This window comes from Sander lucioperca, chromosome 24, assembly GCF_008315115.2.
Source record: "Sander lucioperca isolate FBNREF2018 chromosome 24, SLUC_FBN_1.2, whole genome shotgun sequence".
Lineage (NCBI taxonomy): Eukaryota > Metazoa > Chordata > Actinopteri > Perciformes > Percidae > Sander > Sander lucioperca.
Genome location: NC_050196.1, coordinates 15867309 through 15891758, shown reverse-complemented (window position 1 = coordinate 15891758; position 24450 = coordinate 15867309). Strand labels below are relative to the sequence as shown.

General features: G+C 39.2%; 1 protein-coding gene and 1 long non-coding RNA gene across 3 annotated transcripts; one reads left to right on the top strand and one right to left on the bottom strand.

The window, feature by feature from the left end:
- Window positions 1–40: 40 nt before the first annotated feature.
- Window positions 41–22692, bottom strand: LOC116044511 (fibronectin type III domain-containing protein 4-like). 2 transcript variants are annotated; one of them, XM_031291778.2, is made up of 8 exons: window positions 21897–22018; window positions 11713–11782; window positions 10999–11114; window positions 6835–6936; window positions 5027–5129; window positions 4374–4463; window positions 3572–3738; window positions 41–1889 (listed from the first exon to the last, which is right to left on the bottom strand). In XM_031291778.2, exons 2-8 carry the CDS (start codon window positions 11726–11728, stop codon window positions 1848–1850), a joined length of 636 nt encoding a protein of 211 aa, XP_031147638.1. In that variant the 5' UTR covers window positions 11729–11782; window positions 21897–22018; the 3' UTR covers window positions 41–1847. The 2 variants fall into 2 exon arrangements, with proteins under 2 accessions (XP_031147638.1, XP_031147637.1); XM_031291777.1 differs by lacking the exon at window positions 11713–11782 and having other exon boundaries at window positions 21897–22692.
- LOC118494477 lies at window positions 6613–18220 on the top strand. The gene is made up of 4 exons (XR_004896629.1): window positions 6613–6723; window positions 9738–9742; window positions 13882–13885; window positions 18211–18220. It is a non-coding gene; the product is annotated as an uncharacterized LOC118494477 (long non-coding RNA).
- Window positions 22693–24450: the final 1758 nt, after the last annotated feature.

The following is a 24450-nucleotide window of genomic DNA, read 5'->3' as shown; positions in this document are numbered from 1 at the left end:
GGTGAAATGCTGAGTGTGTGCATGTGCTACTACCACAGCATTTCTTTCATTTGTTTTTTATTGAAACTGGAGAATACAGAGTCAGACATTCTAATCAGACACTTGATTCACAAACTTAATATTCAAGGTACCGCCATGTAATATGGAGCAACATGGATAATAAAACAAATTACATTTAAAAACAGATATTTTTTCTCACCACTGACATAACGGTGAAAAACTCTTGACATCTTTGGAGTTTGATTATCACATTAGAGATGAGATAATATATTTTAATTTCCAGATTCCCAGGTTTCATTGTACATTCAAGAAAGAGCTGTCAGTGATAATATCCTCACCATGACCCATAAGTCCTATCATTGTGTGAGCAAACGGCTCCATCTTAAGGCCAAGATTTCTTCTACATCCCATTCATTTACAGAAAAAGGGGGCGAGATGCATTTGCTTCCTGTTGCAAATCAAACATGGCTGATCTTTGCAAGTCTACTGGGGTTGACGTCTCATTCAAGAAGCATTGATTGTTGCAGTTTTAGGATTTCATAGGATTTTCATAGGATTTCCTTATGTGTATAATAACTGTATGTTGAAAGAAGTCAAGCAGCAGAGTAGGAGATATGCTTGTTTAGATGCTTCTCCGTCTCTTTATGGCCATAATGTAAAGGATAATTCCAGTTTTTTATACTTTTTTACAACTTGGATGTTTGTGGCCAGAGATCTTGCAACAACATTGTTAAACAGGACAAGAAACACTTACTAGACGTGTGGCATATAAAGAATGGGAGATGGATCTTTTGTGTTGTAGCCCCACTTTTTGTTTAACGTTAATAAATGTGGCCTAGCAGCTTTAATTATAATCTCATTGCATCTGGATGTGATTCTAATTATACATTTACATCTGTATTTTATGAAACTTACAAGTTCAACCAATAATCTATATTGAAATATATATATATATATATTGGCTTGATTTGCAGCTGTTGCATTCTGGGAACTATGCTAATAGGTGAATAATGTTTCTAAACAACTTAATTTGATGAGTTTCATGATCATTAGTAATATTTTTAAGACTTGTGATAACAATATAGAGTACACATAGAAACATATCTGATTACATTAATTAAATGGCAACATGATGAATTGATTTTATCAAAACCTACTATACTTACTACTTACTTTGACCTATGCACATATACTAATTACTGTGCATATAATACACTATTTCTGATGTTACTGTACATCAAATTATTGATTAGGAGATGAAAAATACAGATGAGGGGAAGTTATATGCAGAAATTGCACATGTAAACACACACACACACACACACACACACACACACACACACACACACACACACTCGCATTCATATCTTCAACAACAAGTTGTTTCAGACTTGACACACAGACCTTTTTTGAATTAATTTGAGGCCGACATGCTGGCGAATATTTACAATCAGTCTTTGAAATCAGAGAGATGACGTAATAGAAATAAAAGAAAAATTGTACAGCAGGAAATGAGTTTGGCTGCAGGTCAGACTGTGTCCTCTTGCACTGAACTGCTCTTGGGAAAAGCTCTAAAAAAAGCTGCAGTACGCATGTGTTCCCAGTGTAGTATTTAATGCTGCAGTTGTCTGCCACTAGAGAGCAGTAGTCATCCATTTCCTCCACAGTTTCAATTGCATGGAGTGCTACTTACTTTCTCCATATTTTACAATAAATAAGACTCTCAGTCAGGTCTATAAATTCTCCACTTTTGGTGATAATCCCACTGAAGTTCCTCAGGCGTCATCCCTGACTCCAGCCGTCCTGCTCTGTACAGTATGTTGAGTCTCACAACCAAACGTCCAAACTCAGACTCTAATGATGCTGATGGAGGAGGAGGCTCTGTGGAGCTACAACAGAGAGAGGGAAGAGTGAGATGGAGCTGTATTCATAAACACATGAGTCATATACAGAGAGGTTCACATATATGAACATGACTCATACACCTCAGAGTGTGGGATATATTCACATGCACCGCCATGTGCCTCCATGCACTTTATATATAATGTCTGTTGGACTTTATACATAATGTCTTTTAAAGATGTATTCGCTAATTAAATGGCCTGTGTATTGATCCTCGACCTTTAAGACACACTCAGATGAAGTTCTCACTTCACTGAGTTCAAGGTTTTGGCTGAAAAAAAGAAGTAATTCGAACTGTGGGGAGGATGATGAGAAACTCCTTGTTATCGAGGCACCCCGACATTAAATAAATCACATTTGGCACATCTTGTTTTGCTCTTGTTTCTCTGCCCTGAGGCAACATGTGCAAAAGCAACACATTTTTAATATATTCCGCCTCTAAATCTGACATCTTTCTTCTTTAACATGCATCCTCACCACACAGTGTAAGCATTCATACCATTTTATACCCATTTAATGTAATTGTTCATAATCCAATTTGACTCTTAACCTTATAAATCATTATAAACTCATGCTGTGCAGCCACACTTTATTCAAACTTTCAAAACTTTACTTGAAATTCAAGCAAGAAATTCAAGGAGATGCAAAAGTTACAAAATAAAGCAAAGATGTCAGGCTGAATTAGGGGGGGAATGTGTGTAAAATGATGCCTCAAACATTTGGAATTCATCTTTGCATGGCATATGGAGTCCCAGGTTTTAGTATATTCAAGGAATAAGATGATTTTTCTAATTTTAAAGCTACTTTGTGGAAAATATAAGGACATTAAAAGGTTAATGATCTCCTGTCTCAAATGCATTAGAGCTGAAGTGATAAGAGGACTAATTGGACAGAAATATTTTTAATGACTGATTCATCGTTTAACAATTGATAAACAAATCTCTACATAATCATATATATATGGTTTTTAAATCACGCTTTAAGTTTTCCAATATTCAGTGTGGGTACATTTCACAGTCACTGTCTCACTGAAAGAACATATTTCCAAGATTGCTACCAAAATAAATCCACAATATTCACATTTAGACATGCACTATCAATGCAAGTAGAATCAATTTGCATCTGCAAACATATAACATCATGGAGAATGATCCTTCTCTTTGAGCTTCATGATTTAGGTGTGATCTGGCCTTGGTTGTAAGTATTATAAAATGCATTTTGATGTTCATGTTGCAGCTCCTCAGCACCTTCCATTCCCCATTCATTGATTTCTCATCATCTTAAGAGAACTGAGAGATTACTGTGAACACGAGTGCTGCAGTGGCAGCCAAGACTGACTGATCCGACTCGAGTTTATCGTCTCATATTTGCAGACAGAGCTACATCGGCAGACTGCATGCCACTGATCCACATCAGCAAACTAACAAGCTCTCTCTGTTCCCAGCCTGGTTGTTTTATATTTAGCCACGATGGCAGCAGCTCTGGTTGCTAGGAGATCTTGGATGCAACTACAAAGGCTCTCTTCAGAGACAAAACAAAATCCTCCTGGCAGCCAAGAATGATCATGCATTATAGAGAGGTGCTGCAACCAAATGAAAGCGATGGAGAAGAAAAGTTTGGAAAGAAGGAAGAGTTTGTTAATGAAGTTGATGGAGTAGAGATGAGTCACCCTGCTGCTGTGCAAGGCTCCATTGTGGTAGATGGGGGAGCTGCCGGCTGAAGCGTTGTAGTAGGGGGGAGTGGCTCGGACCAGCGGCCTCTTGCTTTTGTCTTTGCTGCTGTTGGAGTCGTTGTCTTTGATGATGTCATACTGCCGGCAGAAGAGGGCGATGACAGCTGGGGAGGGAGATGACCGAAACAACGTCAAAAACACATCAACAGTCAGTATACTCCAAATACTACCAGTATACTGTATTTGTCTACGCCAGTGATGGAGTACTCGAGTCCTGGACTGGAATAGTGACTAGAGTCGGACTCGAGTCCGAGTCCAGGACTCGAGTCCGACTCTAGTCACTATTCTCTGAACACATGACTCGACTTGGACTCGCGCACTGATGACTTGGACTTGGACTCGGATTTGAGGATTTACGAAATTGGACTTGAGCGTTCATCAAATAGGACTCGGAAGTTGGATGAAGTTTTTGACTACTTTTAGGTGTAATAGGCAGTGATGAAGTACTCGAGTCCGACTCGAGACGCTATTGTCTGGACTCGTGAATCGACTCGGACTCAAACTCAGGTAATGGTGACTCGACTCGGACTCTTCTTTGGTGACTCAGACTTGGACTCGGACTCTAACACTGGGGACTTGAGACTCGTATTTATATGAATGCATGAGTCATAATAATCTAATGATAGAATATATAATAGTATAACAGTCACAGAGGACATTTTTATTATTTTAACACTTTAACAACATTTTCCTGATTATTCTTACATTTATTTTTAATTTTTTAATACTTTGCCCACACCTGCCCACAGCAGCAGCACAGTGGTGATAATGAGCAGCTCTCCTGTCTGTAAGTGAGGAGTCATGCCCAAGCCCTCCATCGCCGGTTCATCTAAAGAGAAATACAGAAAACAAAGTCACAAGATTTACATTTACATGTGTACGATGATGGCTTTATCAATCACCAGAAGGGAAACTACTTTGGTTGCCAATGCACAAAAAAGCGCCAGGCTAGCTGTTTTGTCCTATTTCCAGTCTATATACTACGCTAAGCTAACCAGCTGCTAGCTGTAGCTACAAACTGTACAGACCTGAGAGTGGTATTGATCTCATCTAATCCTCAACAAGACAAACAATCAGCATTGAGTGATTACTTTTGTAAACTTTGTTGGCAAGGTCAAGCGTACAAGTCTGTTTTTCAAATTAAGACAGGGAAAGGTGCAGTTCTTGGTGGTTTAACTTGCACATACAAATGTTTGATTTATTTTTACTTTTTCCTTTAAAAATGCACATTCATAGTGATGAACTGTAAGCCATGGTGTCAGGAAATAGAAATAGAAATAAGTAAGTTAAAGAGTACAATATATGTAATATATATATATATATATATATATATGTGTGTGTGTGTGTGTGTGTGTGTGTGTGTGTGTGTGTGTGTGTGTGTGTGTTATTTACGGTGGTCCAGTACTCCGGCTGGATAATGGTCACTCCTCTCCAGAGTCCTGAAGTGGATGGCATGGCTAGGCTGGCTGTCACCATGTGGCCCAACAGACTGCACCTAAACCCCCCCACAAGGTGAAACTTTAGGTGAAAGCGTGAAGCACTCCCTGTATATTTAAGGAAGAGTACTGTAGTTGGACTTCTTTACAGCGGATCACGGGGTACAGTCCCAGCTGACATTAATGGAGGACGACATTATGTAACAGTGACAGGAAACTGGCTTGCGAGGGTATATTTAGCGCGTGAATGGTGCTTTGGTTTTTTGGCCGTGATCCTGAATGATCATTGGAGGACGAGCAGTACTGTAAATGCAGAAGCAGACTGGAAGATTGGATGACAAAAGAGAAAATATTGATTTCAGATAAAGACTCACTTAGGGACAGCTAACCGAGGAAAGTGAAAATCCATCCAAAAATGAAGAGACTTGCAAGAAATAAACATGATTTGATTGTGAACATTGAGATTGTGAATATTGAGATTGCAACTACAGTGGAGTTTGATAGCAGAAAATATTAACTTCGACAATTATACAGTTAAAGAAATCCATCACAGAGGAACATTAAGATACACAAGAGGTCTAACTGTGCCTCCGCCTCCACATTACACCCAAAGGATAGCCATTCTAGGAAAATTACTAATCAAGGCAGAAGTGGGTGCAAAACAAAAGTTATTTACAACACTTCATCACACAAAAAAGTCCCTCAATTAATGTAAAAATATCCAAAAAGTTGCAAGTTTAAGCTCTGCAAACCATCCTTAAGCAAAAAAGGCCCACAATGACAAGTCCTTCACCAAACTCCACAGAGAAATTCTCTTTTTCTACCGTCCTCTCATCTCCAATAAGGTCAGAGTTGAAAGGTTCAAATCTCCAGCTCCTGGTGCTGGCTAGGCTTCAGTGCTTTGCTCAATGACACTTCTGCAGGACTTCCGCTTGCTGACGAGCAGATTTTACGAGTTCTCCAGCTGAAGGACAATTTGTATCAGTCTATTAAGTCTATAATGGATTATAAAAAGTTGAATAGAGTCATGATAATGGAGTCATATTAGATCGTCCTCCGTCAGAGAGTAGCTGTAGCTTGTGCTGCTGTTTGATTTAAAAAAAAAAAAAACTTTAATTACACACTGAGAGGAAGTTAATATGAATGTCCTTAAATGTGGTTTATCTAGTGGTTACAGCTGCACCGCAGACATCTGTAGAAAGCCTCTCATTGGCTGCAGCTGTCATGAACTATTTGTTAATGCCAACTTTTATGATTTATAAACCATTAATGAAGTTCCATCTTAGAATTTAGAACTTATAAACCTGCTACATGGTAATCTATCATCAACAAATCAGGTATTTACTGTCAGACGTACCCTAATATATTCTATTGTTTAAACGCCTGTGTGTCTGTGTGTGCGTGCTTGCGTGCGTGCATGTGCATGCTTGCGTGTGTTCAGTTCAGTTACTTTATTATCCCAAATGGGGAAAACGATACAAAGACATGAAGTACAACAATGTTTCCTGTACGTAATATATACAACACAATTTGACGCAACACCACAGGAGCAATCTCTTAAAATTATACATTGCATGATTGTGCAAATTAAGCCGAGTTATTGCACATGGAACAAAGGAGTTTTTACTCCTATTGCTCTTGAACTGGGGTACTGTGTGTGTGTGTGTGTGTGTGTGTGTGTGTGTGTGTGTGTGTGTGTATGTGTGTGTGTGTGTGTGTGTGCGCGTGCGTGCTTGCGTGTGAATGCGTGTGTGTGCAGCTCACCTGGACGCTGTAGTGTGTGTCCTCGTCCAGGTCCCACAGCACACACCAGCGGCTGGACGTGTTCACCTCTCGGATGGAGCGCTGCATCAGGCCGTCCTGCCTCTGGAGACGAGCAAAAACAAGGACATGTAAATACCCTGCCTCTGGGGGGGAGATATGTGCAAACACAAGGACATGTCACAAACACCCCACTGCACCATCGTGATTAATTTCACATTGTTATTTTACAATTTCAAGACATAATAAAATCTCCCTGCTGTTACAAGCAGCTTCAATTCACTTGTATAAATTCAAATCCCACTGGGGGGAATTAGGTCTGCGGGCAAGGTAACACCAGCAATCACCATATGGAAGAAACAGAAGAAACACATGTACACAGGCAGAGATGCTACAAATATCACCTTCCTGTAGTTCACAGATAAACAGATTTTGACCTGGGGAAAATACATCTTTAAATAATCAGGTTCACTCAGAAGGATTTGGGCTTAGCTTAAAAGCTTATTACTTACAGTAGGACTCTGGCAAAACAATGAGACTGTATTCTTATTTAGACATCATACCATTAAGGGAAAGCAGTGAGTCAAATCTACTTATCACCTTTCCAGTAAATAAGACTAACTTATTAGCAAAAAGTTGCTGATTTTACACATCCAGCAGTTACATTTTCATTCATTTGGAGTTGTGCTTCAGTCCACTTCATGAATATACGTCCAAGGTTCTTTCTCTTTAAGCTCTGAAATATATGTCCTTTGGCAGGACGCTCAAGGCTCTCCAAATGTCTGAATCAACTGAGTGGTGTCTTCTGCTCCTCTGGCTGTGAGGGTCAGTGAGGAAGCTTTTATTGTCCCAAAGCACTAAAAGACCATCATATATATAATATCCTTACGGAGGTTAAAAGTTAATCAATACCAGTGACTCAGCTGCAAGATTCTCTGATTCTCTGAGGATTAAAAGACTGTAAAGTCCTCGCTGCTGCTCTTTAAGATTAATTCCAGCAAACGCCCGGTAATAATTCAATTTCCGCCTCTGTTTCATTTGTATTTTTGGTCATAAATGCCACCCTTTTTTTTTGCACTTCTGCCAGCTGAACCTGCGTCTTTAACATACCCTTTAAAGTTTCTCCAGTACCACACAACATTAAATCAAATTGAAGGTTTTGCAGGGTCTTTAAATCCCGTGGCTGTACAAGTGATCATGGCACTTTCCAAAAAGAAACAATCAGTATGGTGTGACATGAAAAAAACAAGCTTTTAGCTGGGTTGGTTAGAGTTTAATTGCGACAAGCTGCCCCAGAGGCTTCTTAAAAGTCTAGGTAAAATGTGTCTTCACTGAGGACTCTGACCCTGAAATCAGGGGAACACAAAGTTTGGTTCCAAAGCTATTTTTAGGTAAGGAAAGCAGTCAGCAGCTTAATGTATTCCAGCAGTGAAGTGCAGCAGATAAACAAACCTCTTTCTGTCACAGGCTGACAGTTTTCTTCTTGCAGCAGGTAAAGAAACACGCCTACAGTTGAAACACACCTATCTGCACCTGCAGCATGGATTTATTTGATCGAGGTCTACCCACATATACATATTAATCATCAATTAACCCTGTGATAGTTTGGGATTTATGAATCAGAATGAGGATTATTGTGCATCTCAGACACACAATCTCAAATTGGGTTCCTTCCTTTCTCGGGTTATTTGTGTGTATGAAAGTGCTGTTGCATAACGTGTGAATCTCAGCAGCCGGAGCTTCTGGGATATGTAACAACTTCAGATGAGTAAAGCAACTCGTTGTCTGAGCACATTCACTCGCCCTGCTTCTCCTTCACTAACAGAAGGCTCAGCTTGTTACTGAAAAGAAGTGGAGATGAAATAATCTTCTAAAGCAAGCTGGTATACACTGGTGGGATGTAACTAAGTACATTTACTCAAGTACTGTACTTACTGTAAGTACTAATGTTGAGTCTTTTTCTTTTCATGCCACTTTCTACTTCTACTCCACTACATCTCAGAGATAAATATTGTACTTTTTGCTCCACTACATTCATCTGACAGCTTTAGTTACTAGCTACTTTACAAATTAAGATGTTTGCACACAAAACACACGTACGTGTTTATAAAATCTGATGTTTTATTATAAATTAAATTAGCCAACAATATAACAGCCTACAAGTCCAGCTGTTTGGATCCTTTACACTTTCTACAATGGGACGATTGTTCTGCATTGAGAACTTTTACTTTTAATACTTTAAGTACATTTTCCTGATAATACTTAAATACTTTTACTTAAGTAACATTTTCAATGCATGTTTTTTACTTGTAACAGAGTATTTTTACAGAGTGGTATTAGTACTTTACTTAAGTAAAGAATCTGAATACTTCTTCCACCACTGTGCAGGTATACAGTATGTGTGTCCAAACCAAGCCTAAAGCCTGACATGGGATCATTGGTGCTTTTACACCATAAAAGCAGAAAAAAAGTCCTGAAGACATGCATGATTGGCTGTAGCCTTTTATATAACTGCATCCTGTGAGGTCTTTTGTACATTTCACCCTCAGCCAGAGCACCGTTTGATGACTAACTGAAACTAACTGAAAAAAGGAGTTCAGTAGATAAAACTGCATTTATACCCGCTACCTGCTCCAATCATCCCTATTAATATTAGAGTAAGGTTCTTGCTTAAGAGCTTTCTAAGGTCGTGGCAGGAGATGCTTTACATGCTCATCCTCTGTTATCTTGCAAATGCCAAGAGGCTGATGGATTCTGAGTCAGATGTGAGACGACTTTAAAAACAACATAAAAACCACAAGAGCTGTCTGGCATGGCCACCGCCGCCGCTGTGGATGTTCCTCCTGTGATACGAGTCCCGGCCAAATCATTTCCACTAATGGAGACAACTCCTACTCAGAGCTCAGCTAATGTCGGATTGTCCTGTTGCCAAACTGTAGGTGATAAAAACTCATTAGAATGAAGCAAGGTGAGTTAGCAGCTTGGCTTCAAGAGGGGAACCAAATGTGGTGATATATGAGCAGAATGAAATGTCTAGAGATTCCTAACACAGTGTATTTGTACCGCAGGGGGTATGTGTGAAAACACGGTAGTTTTGCAACTAATTTGAAAAAAAAAATACATTTTAATTTGAATAAAACACCCACTACTGAGTCAGCTGTGACACTTGAACACTATGTGCTGCTATTGAGATGAAAAGTTGAAATAGTAAGCTAAAGGCAACAGATAAATGGTTGTAATAGCTGTTAGTAATGGAGGAAATGTATCGAAAAGTAATGGATACATGGATAAAATAGACAAAGTGAAGGATATGCAGTGAAATAGCTGTACAAATCGTTGCAATCGAGAGATAAATATACGGATTAACAGTTTAAACAATGAGCTATAAGTAATTTGGTTCATATATTGCTTTTTGATATTTGAGTAAGTATCATAGTATGTGAATAATATGAAAAACCTAAATAAAAACTATGTTAAAGAAAAAAGTTAAATTAGTTGAAATAGTTAGCTGTAAGTATTAGACAGCTGAATTTGTTGGTGTGTTTTATGTACAGTAATTCATAGCATCAATTACATCCAAGTTAAGCTAAAAGCTACTGGCCTATTACTCGGTTTCCACTTATTAACCACATTTCTATTGCCAATATTTCTCTGTTGCTTTTTCTTTGTCTTCTTTTGGCTGGAAACGTTTGTAATCAGACCTGCGTCAACCTGCAGCCATCCTTGGCATTACAAGTTTATTGTTTATGAGTGAGTTCCTCTGACATTTCAAAACTAAAAGTTCTGGCCCTGTGAATGATGCAGCGTTTTGAAAACCTCAAGAGTCCTCAAGAGATAAACAAAAATAAATTATACATAATTCATCTAAGGGAAAGCTGTCTTCTAGCCCTGCACATGGCAGCGATCCAAGTTTTCTGAATGATTCATAATTAATACCCCTTCCATTTGTATCCCTGCTAAATTAACTGGCTGTCAACCAAATGAGAGTACAGAGGGGACAAAGGGTTCAATCAGGGCGAGTTTGACGTGATACAGATAGACTCATTATTTTCCAAGCTTTTTGAGGATTAGAGCAATTAAGAAAAATCAATCTTTCAGCTGAGCATATAGCAAATATTCTCACACACACACACTCACACACAGAGTGATGATACTATTTTATTGTACCTGCTGTGAGATGGAGTATCCAATGACGGTGTCTCCCTGAGGGACATTCCAGGTCACCATGGCCGAGTGCGCCCTCAGCTGGGTCACTGATATGTTCACCGGGGCTGCTGGCACAGCTGTTGAAACACACACACACACACACACACACACACACACACACACACACACACACACATTACTTCTTAGGGACGGTCAGTAACACACTTTAGATTCTACACGTCTAGTTTGCAGAGGCATTTGTGTCCTGCTGCAGCAAAGACAACTCAAACTCTACTGCAGTTCCTGGAAATACACTACATGACCAAAAGTATGTGGACATGCCAACATTACACCCATATGCATATTAATCTGCTGTTATAACAGCCCCACTCCTCTGGTTCCAGGCTTTTTACCAGATGTTGGAACTGCTAACAAGAAAGCAAATAAGCATACTGTATTTCCCAAAATGTCAAATTAACAATACACAAAAGATGAAAGCTTCTTTAATTACAGCTGGTGTTCCCTGACTAATGTACAATTCTCCCTTAGTGCTTTCAGTGTCCTGGACATCCTGAACACAAAAAACAAACAGCCACACTGATACTCCGTCATAACCCAGTGTTTCCATTCCTGTCCAAGGATCCTGTATTTGGTCTGGATTAAAGTATCTGTTAAATGGCTGAAATGTAAATGTATGATCATGTGCAAAAGAACACACACACATACTGTACTTACACACTTGAAGGCTCATACTAATGATCCTCTGGGGGCAGGTTAAAACTGATGGGAAATCTGAAGTGTTCAGCTGAGAGAGTGAGAGAGATTTTTTATATTGTTAAATCATCAGTAAAAGCTATGACCTCGACTGAGAGGGAGGGACACAGAAGGTAAATAACTATTAAATAATAAACTATTACTGTACTTATTTATTTATTTTTACAGCTGGTAGTTAGGAGGGAAGAAGGGAAGTGAAAAAGAGAAGAAATAAAGGGTTATAGAAACAGAGAAAAAGGAACGGATACAGACAAAAAAAAGACAAAAAATGTGAGAAAAGAAAGACTGAAAAAAAGAAAATGGAAGAAAAAGAAAGTAATAGACAAAAAGACATGAAAACAAAAAGACGAAACATGAAAGAAAAACAGCAAGAAAGAAAGAAAAGACAAAAGAAAGAAAGACAGAAACAAGACAGAAGGAAACTCAAAAAAATAAATAAATGACACAAAAAGACAGAAAGAAAAGACAGGAATAAAGACAGACAGGAAAAATACAAACAAGAAAGAGAGAAAAGGAGAGAGAAAGGCAGCAAGAAATAGGGGGAAGACAAATGGACATAAAACCCAGAGAGAAATGATGAGCAGACATCCCTCTTCCCTCTGGGTGATGATTTAAGATCTGATGGAATCAATAACTGGATTTATACTGCGAGTCAGGAGCTATAGATGACTTCACTTATATATATTATATATTCAATCCAACTTCTTCTTTTAGTGCAGGAGGACAGGAATAGCAACTCCACGTTTCTCATCCATTTCTCTGGCTGCAGAAAGCAATTCATATGTGTGTGTGGTTTAAAAAAAAACACACACACACACACACACACACACACGCCTTTTCCCATCAGAAGGGAAAAGGCACCGGCACAGCAGCCAATTAGGGCATCAAGGCTGAAAAGGGACATTCAAATGCTGAGGTTTTGCATTATGGCAAATTAAAGTCCAACTGAAATCTGAATTCTCTTCACGTTCTGTGTTAGAAAATAGAAACAATGATGATACAGCAGCTGTTGTGCATATTTTATCAAAAGAGGACGAAACAAAGAAGCACTGCAGATTTAGAGAACACATGCAACTGGAGAACCAACACAACCAAAAACAGGAACGCTCTGCAAGTTAAACATGATGCACATGGCTGGGACAACGCTTGTTGTTGCCATGGTTTTGGGCTCATGGAGTTATTGAGGTCGGCCTTCTGTCAGTGGTGTTGGAAAATCAAATGGAGTTTTTAACATTGTGATCGCATGATCGGCCTACATTATAATTCAAGTGTTAGTCTGGTATTTAGTGTCTCTTTATAGAGAATAGACATACGCCGAAATATTAATAATTTATTATTATTAATAAATCTTTTGCAATCCAATTCCACTTCGTTCAGGTGTGCATTAGTGGCTATCGCAAATTCATTCCATAAATATATTAAAGTTTTAATTTGGATTACTAGTATCTTAAATTTGTTATGCTTTGCAGATGTTAGTTATTAATGGTAAAACAAGTTGCACCAAATATATTGATTTTCTTTCTTATATTACCTATTTCTTTATGTTTTCAAATTAAATTAGCTTCTCTCCATTTTTCATTGATGTTTCTTTATCCTAATTATGTAATTATTTTTTTATTTCATTATAACTGCCACAGAGTCATCGTATTGTGTTTGGTCTGATGCTCTGTTGATTGTTCTCATGCATCCAGTTACTATATACATAAACACAACTGCAGTGGTGGAAGAAGTATTCAGATCTTTGACTTAGGTAAAAGTACTAATATCACACTGTAAAAATACCCTGTTACAAGTAAAAACCCTGCATTGAAAATGTTACTTTAGTAAAAGTATGTAAGTGTCATCAGGAAAATGTACTTAAAGTATTAAAAGTAAAAGTACTCAATGCAGAAGAATCCTCCCATTTTAAGCTGGACTTGTAGGCCGTTATATTGTTGGCTAGCTTCATTTATAATAAAACATCAGATTTTATAAACACATACATGTGTTCTGTGTGCAAAAAGTTTCATTTGTAAAGTAACTAGTAACTAAATCTGTGAGATGAATGTAGTGGAGTAAAAAGTACAATATTTCTCTCTGAAATGTAGCGGAGTAGAAGTAGAAAGTGGCATGAAAAGAAAAAGACTCAAGTAAAGTACAAGTACCTCAAATTTGTACAGTACAGTACTTGAGTAAATGTACTTAGTTACATTCCACCACTGCAGAAATGTCAGCAGCATCGCCTCCTTTTTGCTGTAAAAACAAATGAAAGACTGCTGGACACCAACTGCACTGACACCAACTCTCCAACCAAGCATACGGTAGACAGACTAAAAGAGTACCAAACCGAAAGCATCCAGTCGGGCTCCTTGGTGCATGACCGTGAATGTCAAACTCTATCTCTGGCTAACAAGCTAACCGCAACTCAATATGCAAGCCAGCCGTGCTCCGCTTCCTGCTCAGTCATTCAAATAAACATCAACATGCTTCCTTTTAAACTGTCATACAAAATAATCAATAATATGTGACAGAGTGTATCACGTTCCTTCAATCTGTCTGTATGTTTCCAACATTTCCCAGAATGCCCTTTGACAGTCCACAGGGAAGGCTTATGAACCTGTTGCACTCAGCATGTGTAGGTGGAGTGAGCAAGAACAAGAAAGAGGGAGGCTTGTTTTTTCAGTTGAGAAAAAGCAACTTGCCCTGTGGCTGAAATGCATTCTGGTCTATTTCCTGATACTGTGGGCGTAGAATCTGGCCACTGTGCTGATTAATTCCTCTCTGTATAATTATTGAATGTCTGAGCTAAATAGATGCTGAAGAAAATGCTCTTTGATTCGGAGGAACTGACTTGAAACCTCATGTTTAATGCTGAATTTCTCCATTTTCCATCATTCTCTGAGATTAAACGCTGCACAATATAGCCTAAAGTAGGTGGACACCCAAACATTACACCCATATGTCATTTACTTTTTTATGAACACCTTATTCTAAAAACTTTCTGCAAGATTTCGGAGCCCGGCTGCAGGGATTTGTAGTATAGTAGTGATTTTGTAGGATTTAGTAGGAAATGTAGTGGCTCAATTGTTGCAAGTGAACACAAACAAACACAGATTGACTTTAGGCTGCACAAAGTGAGGTGAAATGTGCAACATGTATTGTGGGCTTTAGGACTCAAATTCTACAGAAGAATCAGGTCGGTGCACATGTTTGCTTGCTAACATCTATACAGTGTGTTGGCAAATAAACAGACTTTTGCTGCAACTGAATACAATATCATTCAGTAAGGCACTGCGTTGGCCAATCAAATGCATGCCAACGTACATTCCTCATACCATTTACCTGGTGTTGTTGAAACTGATAACTTTTCAGAGTTGTAAAATCCTTGCATCCTATTTTAAACTGCTGTGCAACATTCAGACATCTATAGTAATAAGCCTTCTGATTCAAAAATCTGTCACTCACAATGGACTTGTATTTTATGTTAAGTCAATTTTATTTATATAGCCCAGTATCACAAATCACAAACCACCCCTCTGTCCATAGACCCTCAATTTGGATAAGAAAAAACCCTTTAACAAGGAAAGAATGGAAGAAACCTCAGGAAGAATCAGAATCAGAAAAGGATTTATTGCCAAGTAAGTAACACTTACAAGGACTTTGCCTTGTTGGTTGGTGGGGACATAAACAAACATATTACAGAGGAGGGATCGGTCTCCCTGGACAACGTGCTTCCACCAACGGCCTCCTGCATCTTTTCAATCAGGGCCGTTTTCGGTCTAATCACCCAGTAACGCAATGCAAAACATTGCTTCACTGTCTGAATACATCTTTCGTGAGTTCAGCAACTGATGTTGGACGATAAGGACCGGCTCATAGTTGGAACAGAACTTATTAAGTTCATGTCAGGTCAAGTTCTTCTACACCACCACAAAAAACCTCTCTTTATGAAGCTGGCTTTGTGCACAGGGAATGGTCAAGTTTAAAGAGGTAATGGTCTCCTCCAAACTGTTGCTACAAAGTTGGAAGCACAATATTGTTTATAATATCACCCACATATGCATGTCCACATACTTTTGGTAATATAGTGCATCTATTCACAGGAGGACCTTTTAGGTGGATTTTTGCTTTACAGAGAGAATAAAGGACATACAAACCAAATCCCCTCCTCCACCTACAGTACACACACACACACACACACACACACACACACACACACACACAAAACCATGTTCCCTTGTCTCTGCCAATGACAGCCAAGATCCCCCTCAAACTCCCATCATGTTACATGCTGCTAAATCCCAACGGCTCTTATCTGCCAGGGCTGCAATCAAGTGCACACACACAGCGAATAGACCTTTGCAAATACATTATACAAACCGGGGGAGGGGATGAGAGGGGAAGCTTGGATGGAGTCAGGAAGACAGAGGAAAAGAGAGATGATGATGATGATGATGATGATCGAGAGAGAGAAAGAGAGAGAGAGAGAGCGGACGACAGAAAGAGGAAGAGGAGGATGAAAGACGATAGCAATATGACAGAACAATAGATGAATGAGTCAGAGGGGAAAAGGGGGAAAAGACAGCAATTATCTCGGGCAGATATCAAGAGATGGCGAGTGAATTTTCAATCTTTTGGTTTTGAGATAAAAGGCAGATGAAGGGCAAAGTGAGCTGGATGGACAGGGGGGAGAAAAAATTGATTGATGTAGGGAGTGGTAAAAGATAGAGAGGGTGGAGGGAAAACAGGGAGGATGAGAATGTGGTATATTGATTCAATTGTGAAATATAGCAGTTCAGGTAGACCACACACACACGCGCACGCACGTACGCACGCACATACACACGCGTGCGCGCGCGCACACACACACACACACACACACACACACACACACACACACACACACACACACACACACACACACACACACACACACACACACACACACACACACTTCATGTTTTCAGCTGGTTTGTCCACATTATTTATTCATACCCATTCATAATTTTTTATTTAAACATTTCAGGATGCATTTAACCACCTTTCCAGCCTAAAATTCTTTTTTATTAAGATGATTAATTGATTTTTCTCTAAAATCTATTGATATAAAAAATATCATATCACCATGCACAAAATGTAACATAACATATATTACATCCACCCCCAACCCTCTTAATAGAAGAAAAACAGAAGTTAAACCATAGAAGAGCTTTGTTACTGCACAACTCATATTATACTAACCCGTGCTGATCAAGGATTTATTTTTACATTAATAATTATTTTAGTGTGAATGAATGAACGGTTTTTTTTTTTTTTTTTATTTCCAAAATGTGTCTCTTTAGGTGTTATCCTGCAGCAAACAGCAGTTTTTCCCCATCACCAAGCAATAAAAAAGGTATTTTCGCATCTAACTTATAGTCAGGACTTCTGTTTTATTCCATTCAATCTCAACATTTTACAAGAAATTACAGCTGAAGCTTACAGTTACGTCTTAAAATGCATCACCTATGGCCTGGAAATGTTAAGTAGTATGTGAACATCATTCGTAGGAGATAACGTTGGTTCTTCTACAGTACACCAGACGGGGAAATCTGTTTCACAAAGCTTTTGGTAAGAAATTAGATTTAAACCAAAGACTCCATATTTCATATAAATGTGTCTATCTTATTTTGTTTGAGTTTAAAAGAAAGTCACCATTTTCTCTGACTCCAGGAAACATTACAAGAATGAAAAATTGTGGGCACAGAGGCATTTATGATAAAAAACATTCAGTACATTAAGCCAAAATCTGAATTTCTGTACACTCAAAATACAGAGGAATAGGTACCCTTTAATCTTTTAGTTAGGGTTCAAATGGCTAGTCTATTTCCTGAAAATGCCCTCTTAGATAGATGATGCATGCTTCCATAAAAGTACTCCAAAATAAAAAAGATACCTCTTAACAAATACAAAATAAAACACGTCAATCTGTTTGAGGTCATTATCTGTTCTTAATAAATATTACAAACATTTATTTAAGAATATTTTGCTATCCTTATTGCAACAAGTCTCATATAGCTACAGTGGCACAATGAAAACACTGTGCAAAAGAGAGGAACAGATGGGATGTGTTTACTTTTGAGGATCCCCCTCATCTTTCTGCACTTAGTACAACAGTATTTGGTCCTAAGAAGGTTAGAAAAATACATGCATACACACCCGGTGGTTTTGATTTTTCCAAACAATGCTCTATTCATTTATTGTACTACGAGACGGACAAAAGCTTCTGCCAAACGTACATTTTCTTGTCTGATCCAGCACGGCGTTTCTCTGCAGCTCCAAGCAACACAACAATGACTGCGTCTCCACCAGCGACAAAAACCACAACACTACACGTGACAGCTGTTGTTTACATCAGTTCTCCTGGAGTAGAGTGACTGTGACGAACGACTCGGAGTGTAAATCACAGCCAAGTCACAGTTTGCTGATAGACTCAGACAGTCTAATCTGGCTAATGCCTCCCTACCCTCTCTGGAACGGATGGCTGCTCTGCGTGTGTGTGTGTGTGTGTGTGCTTGAGATACAGAAACAACCTGCATTCTGATTAAGATACAGTATGGTCATGGGCGTGGGGCATGGGATGTGTAAAAGGCCCCCGATCCTTTCTACGAAGACCTGAAGACTGAGAGAGACACAAAACACAACACGTGTTATGATGGAAAATGAGCATTTTGTCTCTCTTTGTGTTCACTTTGCATCTTTTTGCATCCGTTTTAAGTCTCTACGTAGTTGTTTTGTCTCGTTATGGTCATTTTGAGTCTCTTTGCAGCTGTTTTGTCTTTCTTTGTGGTCACTTGCTTACCTTTGTGTGATCATTTTGTGTCTCTTTGTTGGAATTCTGCATCTTTTTGTGGTAATTTTATGTCTCTTTGTGGCAGTTTTGCATCTTTTTTTGTGGTCATTCTCTCTCTTTGTAGTCGTTTTCTGTCTCTCTCTTGATTGACTCTCCAACAACAACAACAACAACAGTATACAGTCGCTTCATACAGAGGCACAGGGGCCCCCTGATCCCTGGGGCCCTGGGACCTGTGATCGGTAGGCCCACTCAGTAATCCTTCCATGACTATGATTATACAACGGTAAGACATGACGTGATAAGACTTTAAATAATTTTTGTAACTTTTCTGCAAGTCAACTGAAAGTTGCTAATCATTTTCCGATTAATTATGCAACAACAGCTTTGATCTTGACCCAAATGTCAGCAATTACCTGAGAATTTTAGCGGTCGAGTTTAGGCACGTTTCACAAGAACCCATCAAAGTGATGCTGCAAAAGTGAAACAACCCAGGTAGAAGAAACCCCCCAAAAAGGAGAACATGGGATCATCGAAATCAAGAGTGAGCAAAGACTTTAAATAACCACAATCAACGATGAGAGGAGCAGTGATGTGAAGCAGAAAGAAAGCCCTCCCTGCATGAATAAAGAAGCTCTTTGCCCTGCTTCTGTTCAATACAAACCTCCCGTGCTACCAGTGGGTGCATTTGTATGTTCCTCTTTGTGCTGCTTCTGTCTTTAAGCTCATTTTCCAAAATACATTGAAGAATTTTAGGTCTGAAAACAAACAGCAGCTATGGTATGGTAGCTGTCAGGGGATTGTGGCGATGCAGGACAATGTGAGGAAATTGCTGCCTTTCTGGAGAGTTGGAGGGGATTCCATGCCCACCATGAACTACAACATGTTTGAATCTGACCAGGGGGCGGGCCTCATTTCCTGTCATCTCTCCACTATTGCTATCAAATGATGGCATAAAATAACCCACAAAATACATCACTGAAACACATGAAACTGCCTATTAAGCAAACATCACAGACTTCTAAGCACACAAGTACTTCTTGTACATGTTAAACTTTCATGACAACTGAGCGAACTCAACTGAAAGCTCCAGAACAGCTACTAAATGGCAGTGTTACTAGTACTTGAGATCGGTCTTGGTCTCGAGACCACTTTTCGAAGGTCTTGGTCTCGACCGCATGTTTACTCCGTCTGGTCTCGGTCTCAGATAAAGAGGAGTCAGGCCTTTTATTTCAAGACCACGGCTGTCTTTTGATTATTTTATCAAGGCAGTTCTCATGATACACTTCTGCCGTTAAAAGATGTGAATGAAGAAGAATCTTTTGTTTTCTGTGGGTGTTTTTTATGGGAATGTGGATCTATCAGATCAATTTGAGTAGTGCCTATTGTTAGCATTTTCCACAGGCATGCAGTGTGGGACTCACATTGGTCTGGTCTTGGTCTTGTCTCTGTCTCAACCCCTCAAAGTCTTGGTCTTGTTTCAGTCTCGATACACACTGGTCTGGGTGATGACTCGGTCTCGGTTTAGGTGGCCTTGACTACAACACTGTTAAATGGACCTCAAGGTCCACTGCTCTTTTCACAGTCAAGAATGATTTATGACTCTTTAAGATAAATATTCTGCACATATTCAAGTGCATCTCAAAAGTACAACTTGCCAAAACCTTCACTACCAATGTAGACATTTAGTTTGCAGTACCAGCACAGCAAACATCATACCGTAGTCCATAATCAAACTCATTCATTATAGTTTCCCACGTGCAGTAAATACTATTATCATTTTGAATTTGGAAAGTAGAGTTTCAGTTTTGTCCCACAGTGAGATCTGCTGGGTGACGCCGAACATGACACCAAGCAAGTTACTGTTAGAAAACAATGTTTCCACATTAATAAAGATATTTCTCCTAAAACCTTGTGTGAATAAATCTGTTTGCCCTGCCTTCCATAACATTTTCTAGTGATTTATGTTTAAAGCCAATACTGAACAAGAAAAAGCTTTTCGTCGTTTAACCTGAGGCAAAGAGCAGCAGGATGCTGAGCTCCTGTTATTATGGGATGTTTCTGTCATGAAGGCCATGTGGAGAAATATACAAGGCACACTTCATTGGCTTAATTAACACAGAGCCTCGTAAAAGCAGATTAGTCGCCTGTTGGTAATCAGCCAAGGAGACGCACGTTGATTTTTGCTAAAGGTTGCTCTTCATAAAACCTTTTATGAAGATAGAGAGAGCAGAACTCTCACCAGTGGTTTGGATGATTTAAGTGCATTGCTGCTACCACTAATTTAAATGGCCAGAGAGTGAGAGAGAGAGCTTTAAAACCCTAATCCCGTGATAGACATTACATTACGGTTTTGACAGTTTTACAACAGCTGTTTGTCTTGCTGAAATGTACGGTGTAAATACAGTACAGCAACCCCTCCACTCAACCCAAATCACACATTTAGTCACATGTGAATGTAAAGCTGTGCATCCAGTTTGCCCTTTTTGTTCCACCTTTAGTAGCTTTACTTGTATTAAGATGTTATTCCACACTGCCTCATGTTTACAGAGTGAAATGTGTTTTCATGGCATGGTTTTTGTGTGATTTTATACAGATTTCTCCAAAGTGTACCCCAACATATTTATTGCTATCTTTAGAAACGTTTGGAACCCTGCTAGAATTTCAAATGAAGTGACCTGGGTTTAAGCAATGTTTGCCTGCACAGCATAAGGTTATATTGACTGGAGCACCAGCATCTTTTCATGTCATTTTCCAAAATCTTGAAAACGAGAGCAGGATGAAAACCACGAACACGAAATGTCTGAACATGATGAAAGAGACCAAGCAGCTTGCACTGTGAACACTGGAAATTAGATTAATTTCCAGCATTAAGATTAACCTTTTAAAATGTCCATTTTGTTTACAGACAAAACATTTGAAAGCAACTTAAAGGCATGCCTCAATAAGTGACCTCAGAAACAACTGAATTATCCCCTTAACCGATCAGCATCCCTTACAGTCATAATGGTATTTATTGATGTTAAAAATGTTCTGTTCTGATTTCTGTAAACACTGCACAGAAATCATCATTCCACTTTCACAAATCAGCTTAATATTTGTTCATTTATGAGAGAGGTGGTTGGACAGACACACAAAAACACGTGTTTCAGCAAATGTGTTGGATGACAATTGTCTGCTTCTAATGCATTCTTTGCATGTAAGCACCTTTAAAACACACATATCCCTGGTACAAAACTCTCCTTATTAACTGAATTCTGCCAGATTTTTGCACCTGGACTTCACTTTAACGATGAGTATTACATTGAAAATGAGAAACCAAACAGAGACTCACTTGCTCCGACCATCCCCGGTGTTTGCCAGCAGGCCAGCAACAGCAGCAGCCCGAGGTGCAGGTGAAGAGACGCGGTCATAACCTTCTCTGTCTCCGCACGCACACACCCACACCTCTGGCTCTTCAGCACGCCTTCTCCTCTTACCTCCTCTAACTCTCCTGCGTTTCACTGGAACTTTCCCCACAGGGTCACTACTGTTCCTACATCATCTCCATCTCCATCTCTTACAACTAGAGCATGCACTGCTTCCTCTTCTTGCGACGGTTTTTCTCCCAACTTGCGCAAAGTAGGTCAGCAGATATTCAAATACGCTGAATGAATATGAAACGAGACTTCTCAGTCGCGTCGCGCAGCAGAGGCAGCATAATCCCGCAGCCCGGGGAAGCTAACAGGTAGTTGGACCCTTTACCGCCAATTGTCCTCGCCTCTGCATGTATCCAGCGGTCTCGATTTTGCGTCAAACGTCAGATGGAGACGCAGAAATATGTGCCTCTCTCCGCGGCAGCCAGGTGGAAGGTCGCGGGGAGTTTCAGCACCGCGGACAACGCTCAGGCAGGGTGGCTGGCATTTCAGCGAAGGAGAAAGAAAACATCGGCGTTGTTTTGAGCATTTCAATAAATAAAAGAGAAGACAATAGTGGGGCTCACAGGAAGGGGCTGGAGCGGCAAAGGTGGCGCGTCTCATCCAGGTTTAATCTGACAGATTATAGGAAGCCTGGAGGAGCAGAAAATGTCTGTCTGAAGGAGGCTTCGGCGCAAACTCCTCCAGCAAAACAGACACACAGAGACACACACACACACACACACACAAACACACACACACACACACACACAAATCCTACACTGGGGATGGAGGAGGGAGAGAATGGTGCATTTCATCACTCTGAATTCCAGCAGTGTTGTGATCAACAACAGGGGGGAACTGTTGATTATGTAATCAGATTACATTTGACATTAAAACAATCCTATATTCAAAAAAAAAAATAAAAGCAAATAGTACTTTTTATTGGATGCTATTGTATAGGCTACTTCATTACATGTCAGATGGGAATAATGTACTTTTCTTTTACTCCACTACATTTATTTGACAGATATAGTTGCTTTAAAGATTACAGTTTCACATTAAAACATCTGATAAGCTTGTTAAACACACCAAATTGCTAAATATGAAAGAAGTGGCTCCCAACCTTTTTTAGCTTATCCAAAAAGACCCTTTTCACTTTTCAAATGTTAGCAGTTCCACTAAAGAGACAATTACCCATTCATTGCAAAGAACTGTTCGAGGCCTAAAGAGATAAAATGAATAAAATGTATCATAAAAAGCAAAGATTGGAGAAAAGTCCAGATCTCTCAGATATATCTTGAGTCTTTAAAAAAAAGCATGATCCCTAGATTGAGATCACCACAGCACAGTACTTTAATACAAACAAAAAAAACTCAAAATGTACATAAAAGTCAAAAGAAATCATTTAAATGTATCTTGTTAGCTCTTGAAGGGGTCCGGGCCTTCAGGTTGGGAACCACAGGAGACATAAAAGATCCTATTGATGCCACTATAATATCACTTTAAATATATGTAGCATTATTGAACTGAAGTATTAGAAGCCTGTAAACACTGTAAATGGAGAAAAATAAATGACCTATAGTAACATTACGAGGTAGGGTTATATATTTCCATTATAAAGCAGAAGAGAGCACCCTATTTTCTGCTTGTTATATTTTCATAATAACTTCCGGTGTGGCAGCCATGCGTCTATAAAATGGACCATTTGACCTTGCTTGTAAAATCGAGTCCATAAACAAAGACATGCTCCCGACCTCTTGCGAAGCCTTTTCTATGGTGTAAACTGGCATTTGTCCCAGATTTGATGTCAAAAATAAATACCTGTTTAATAAAGTCCTTTAAAAGCTGCGGGCAGCAATTACTCAGTGACCGTCTTCACACATCATTAATCTTCAGGTTGAAGCCTTTCAACATGATTTATTTGACTTATTTCACAGCAAAGTCATACAGTTTGACATATCTGACATTTGATATTGATTCAAGATCAAGGCAGGGTTTTCGCTCTTGGTTTTCTGGGATCGAACAGCACCGTAATGTCTTAACAATCCTCTGATGCACAGCAGATTCTTCATCATTGTCAAATGAAAGTTGGAAGTCTACAGTATGGACTTCATCAGGAAATGTTACAGTGCTCCATCCAGAGAAACACCTCTCCAATTATGGATTAATCTCTCCAGACTATAAGGGTTTAATAATTTGCAGTTTACCAATAAAAAATACATTGCTGTGGGTGAAAAAGTCCTTATTACTTCTGAAAACATTTGAAAAATAGACAGTGTATTAAGTAAAAAGATCCACAATGTCAGAAAACCAATGAAAACAACCTGCAGCTGCATTTAAAAGTCAGTTTAATTGAAGTACAGCATCATGTTATGTGAGTATTAAACAGCATAGTATACAGAAAACAGTATACTAGCAGGATCACTACTTATTAGGGTGCAATTAGTAAGTAGTATGGCAATAAAGTAACCCTTCTGCCACATGCTGTCA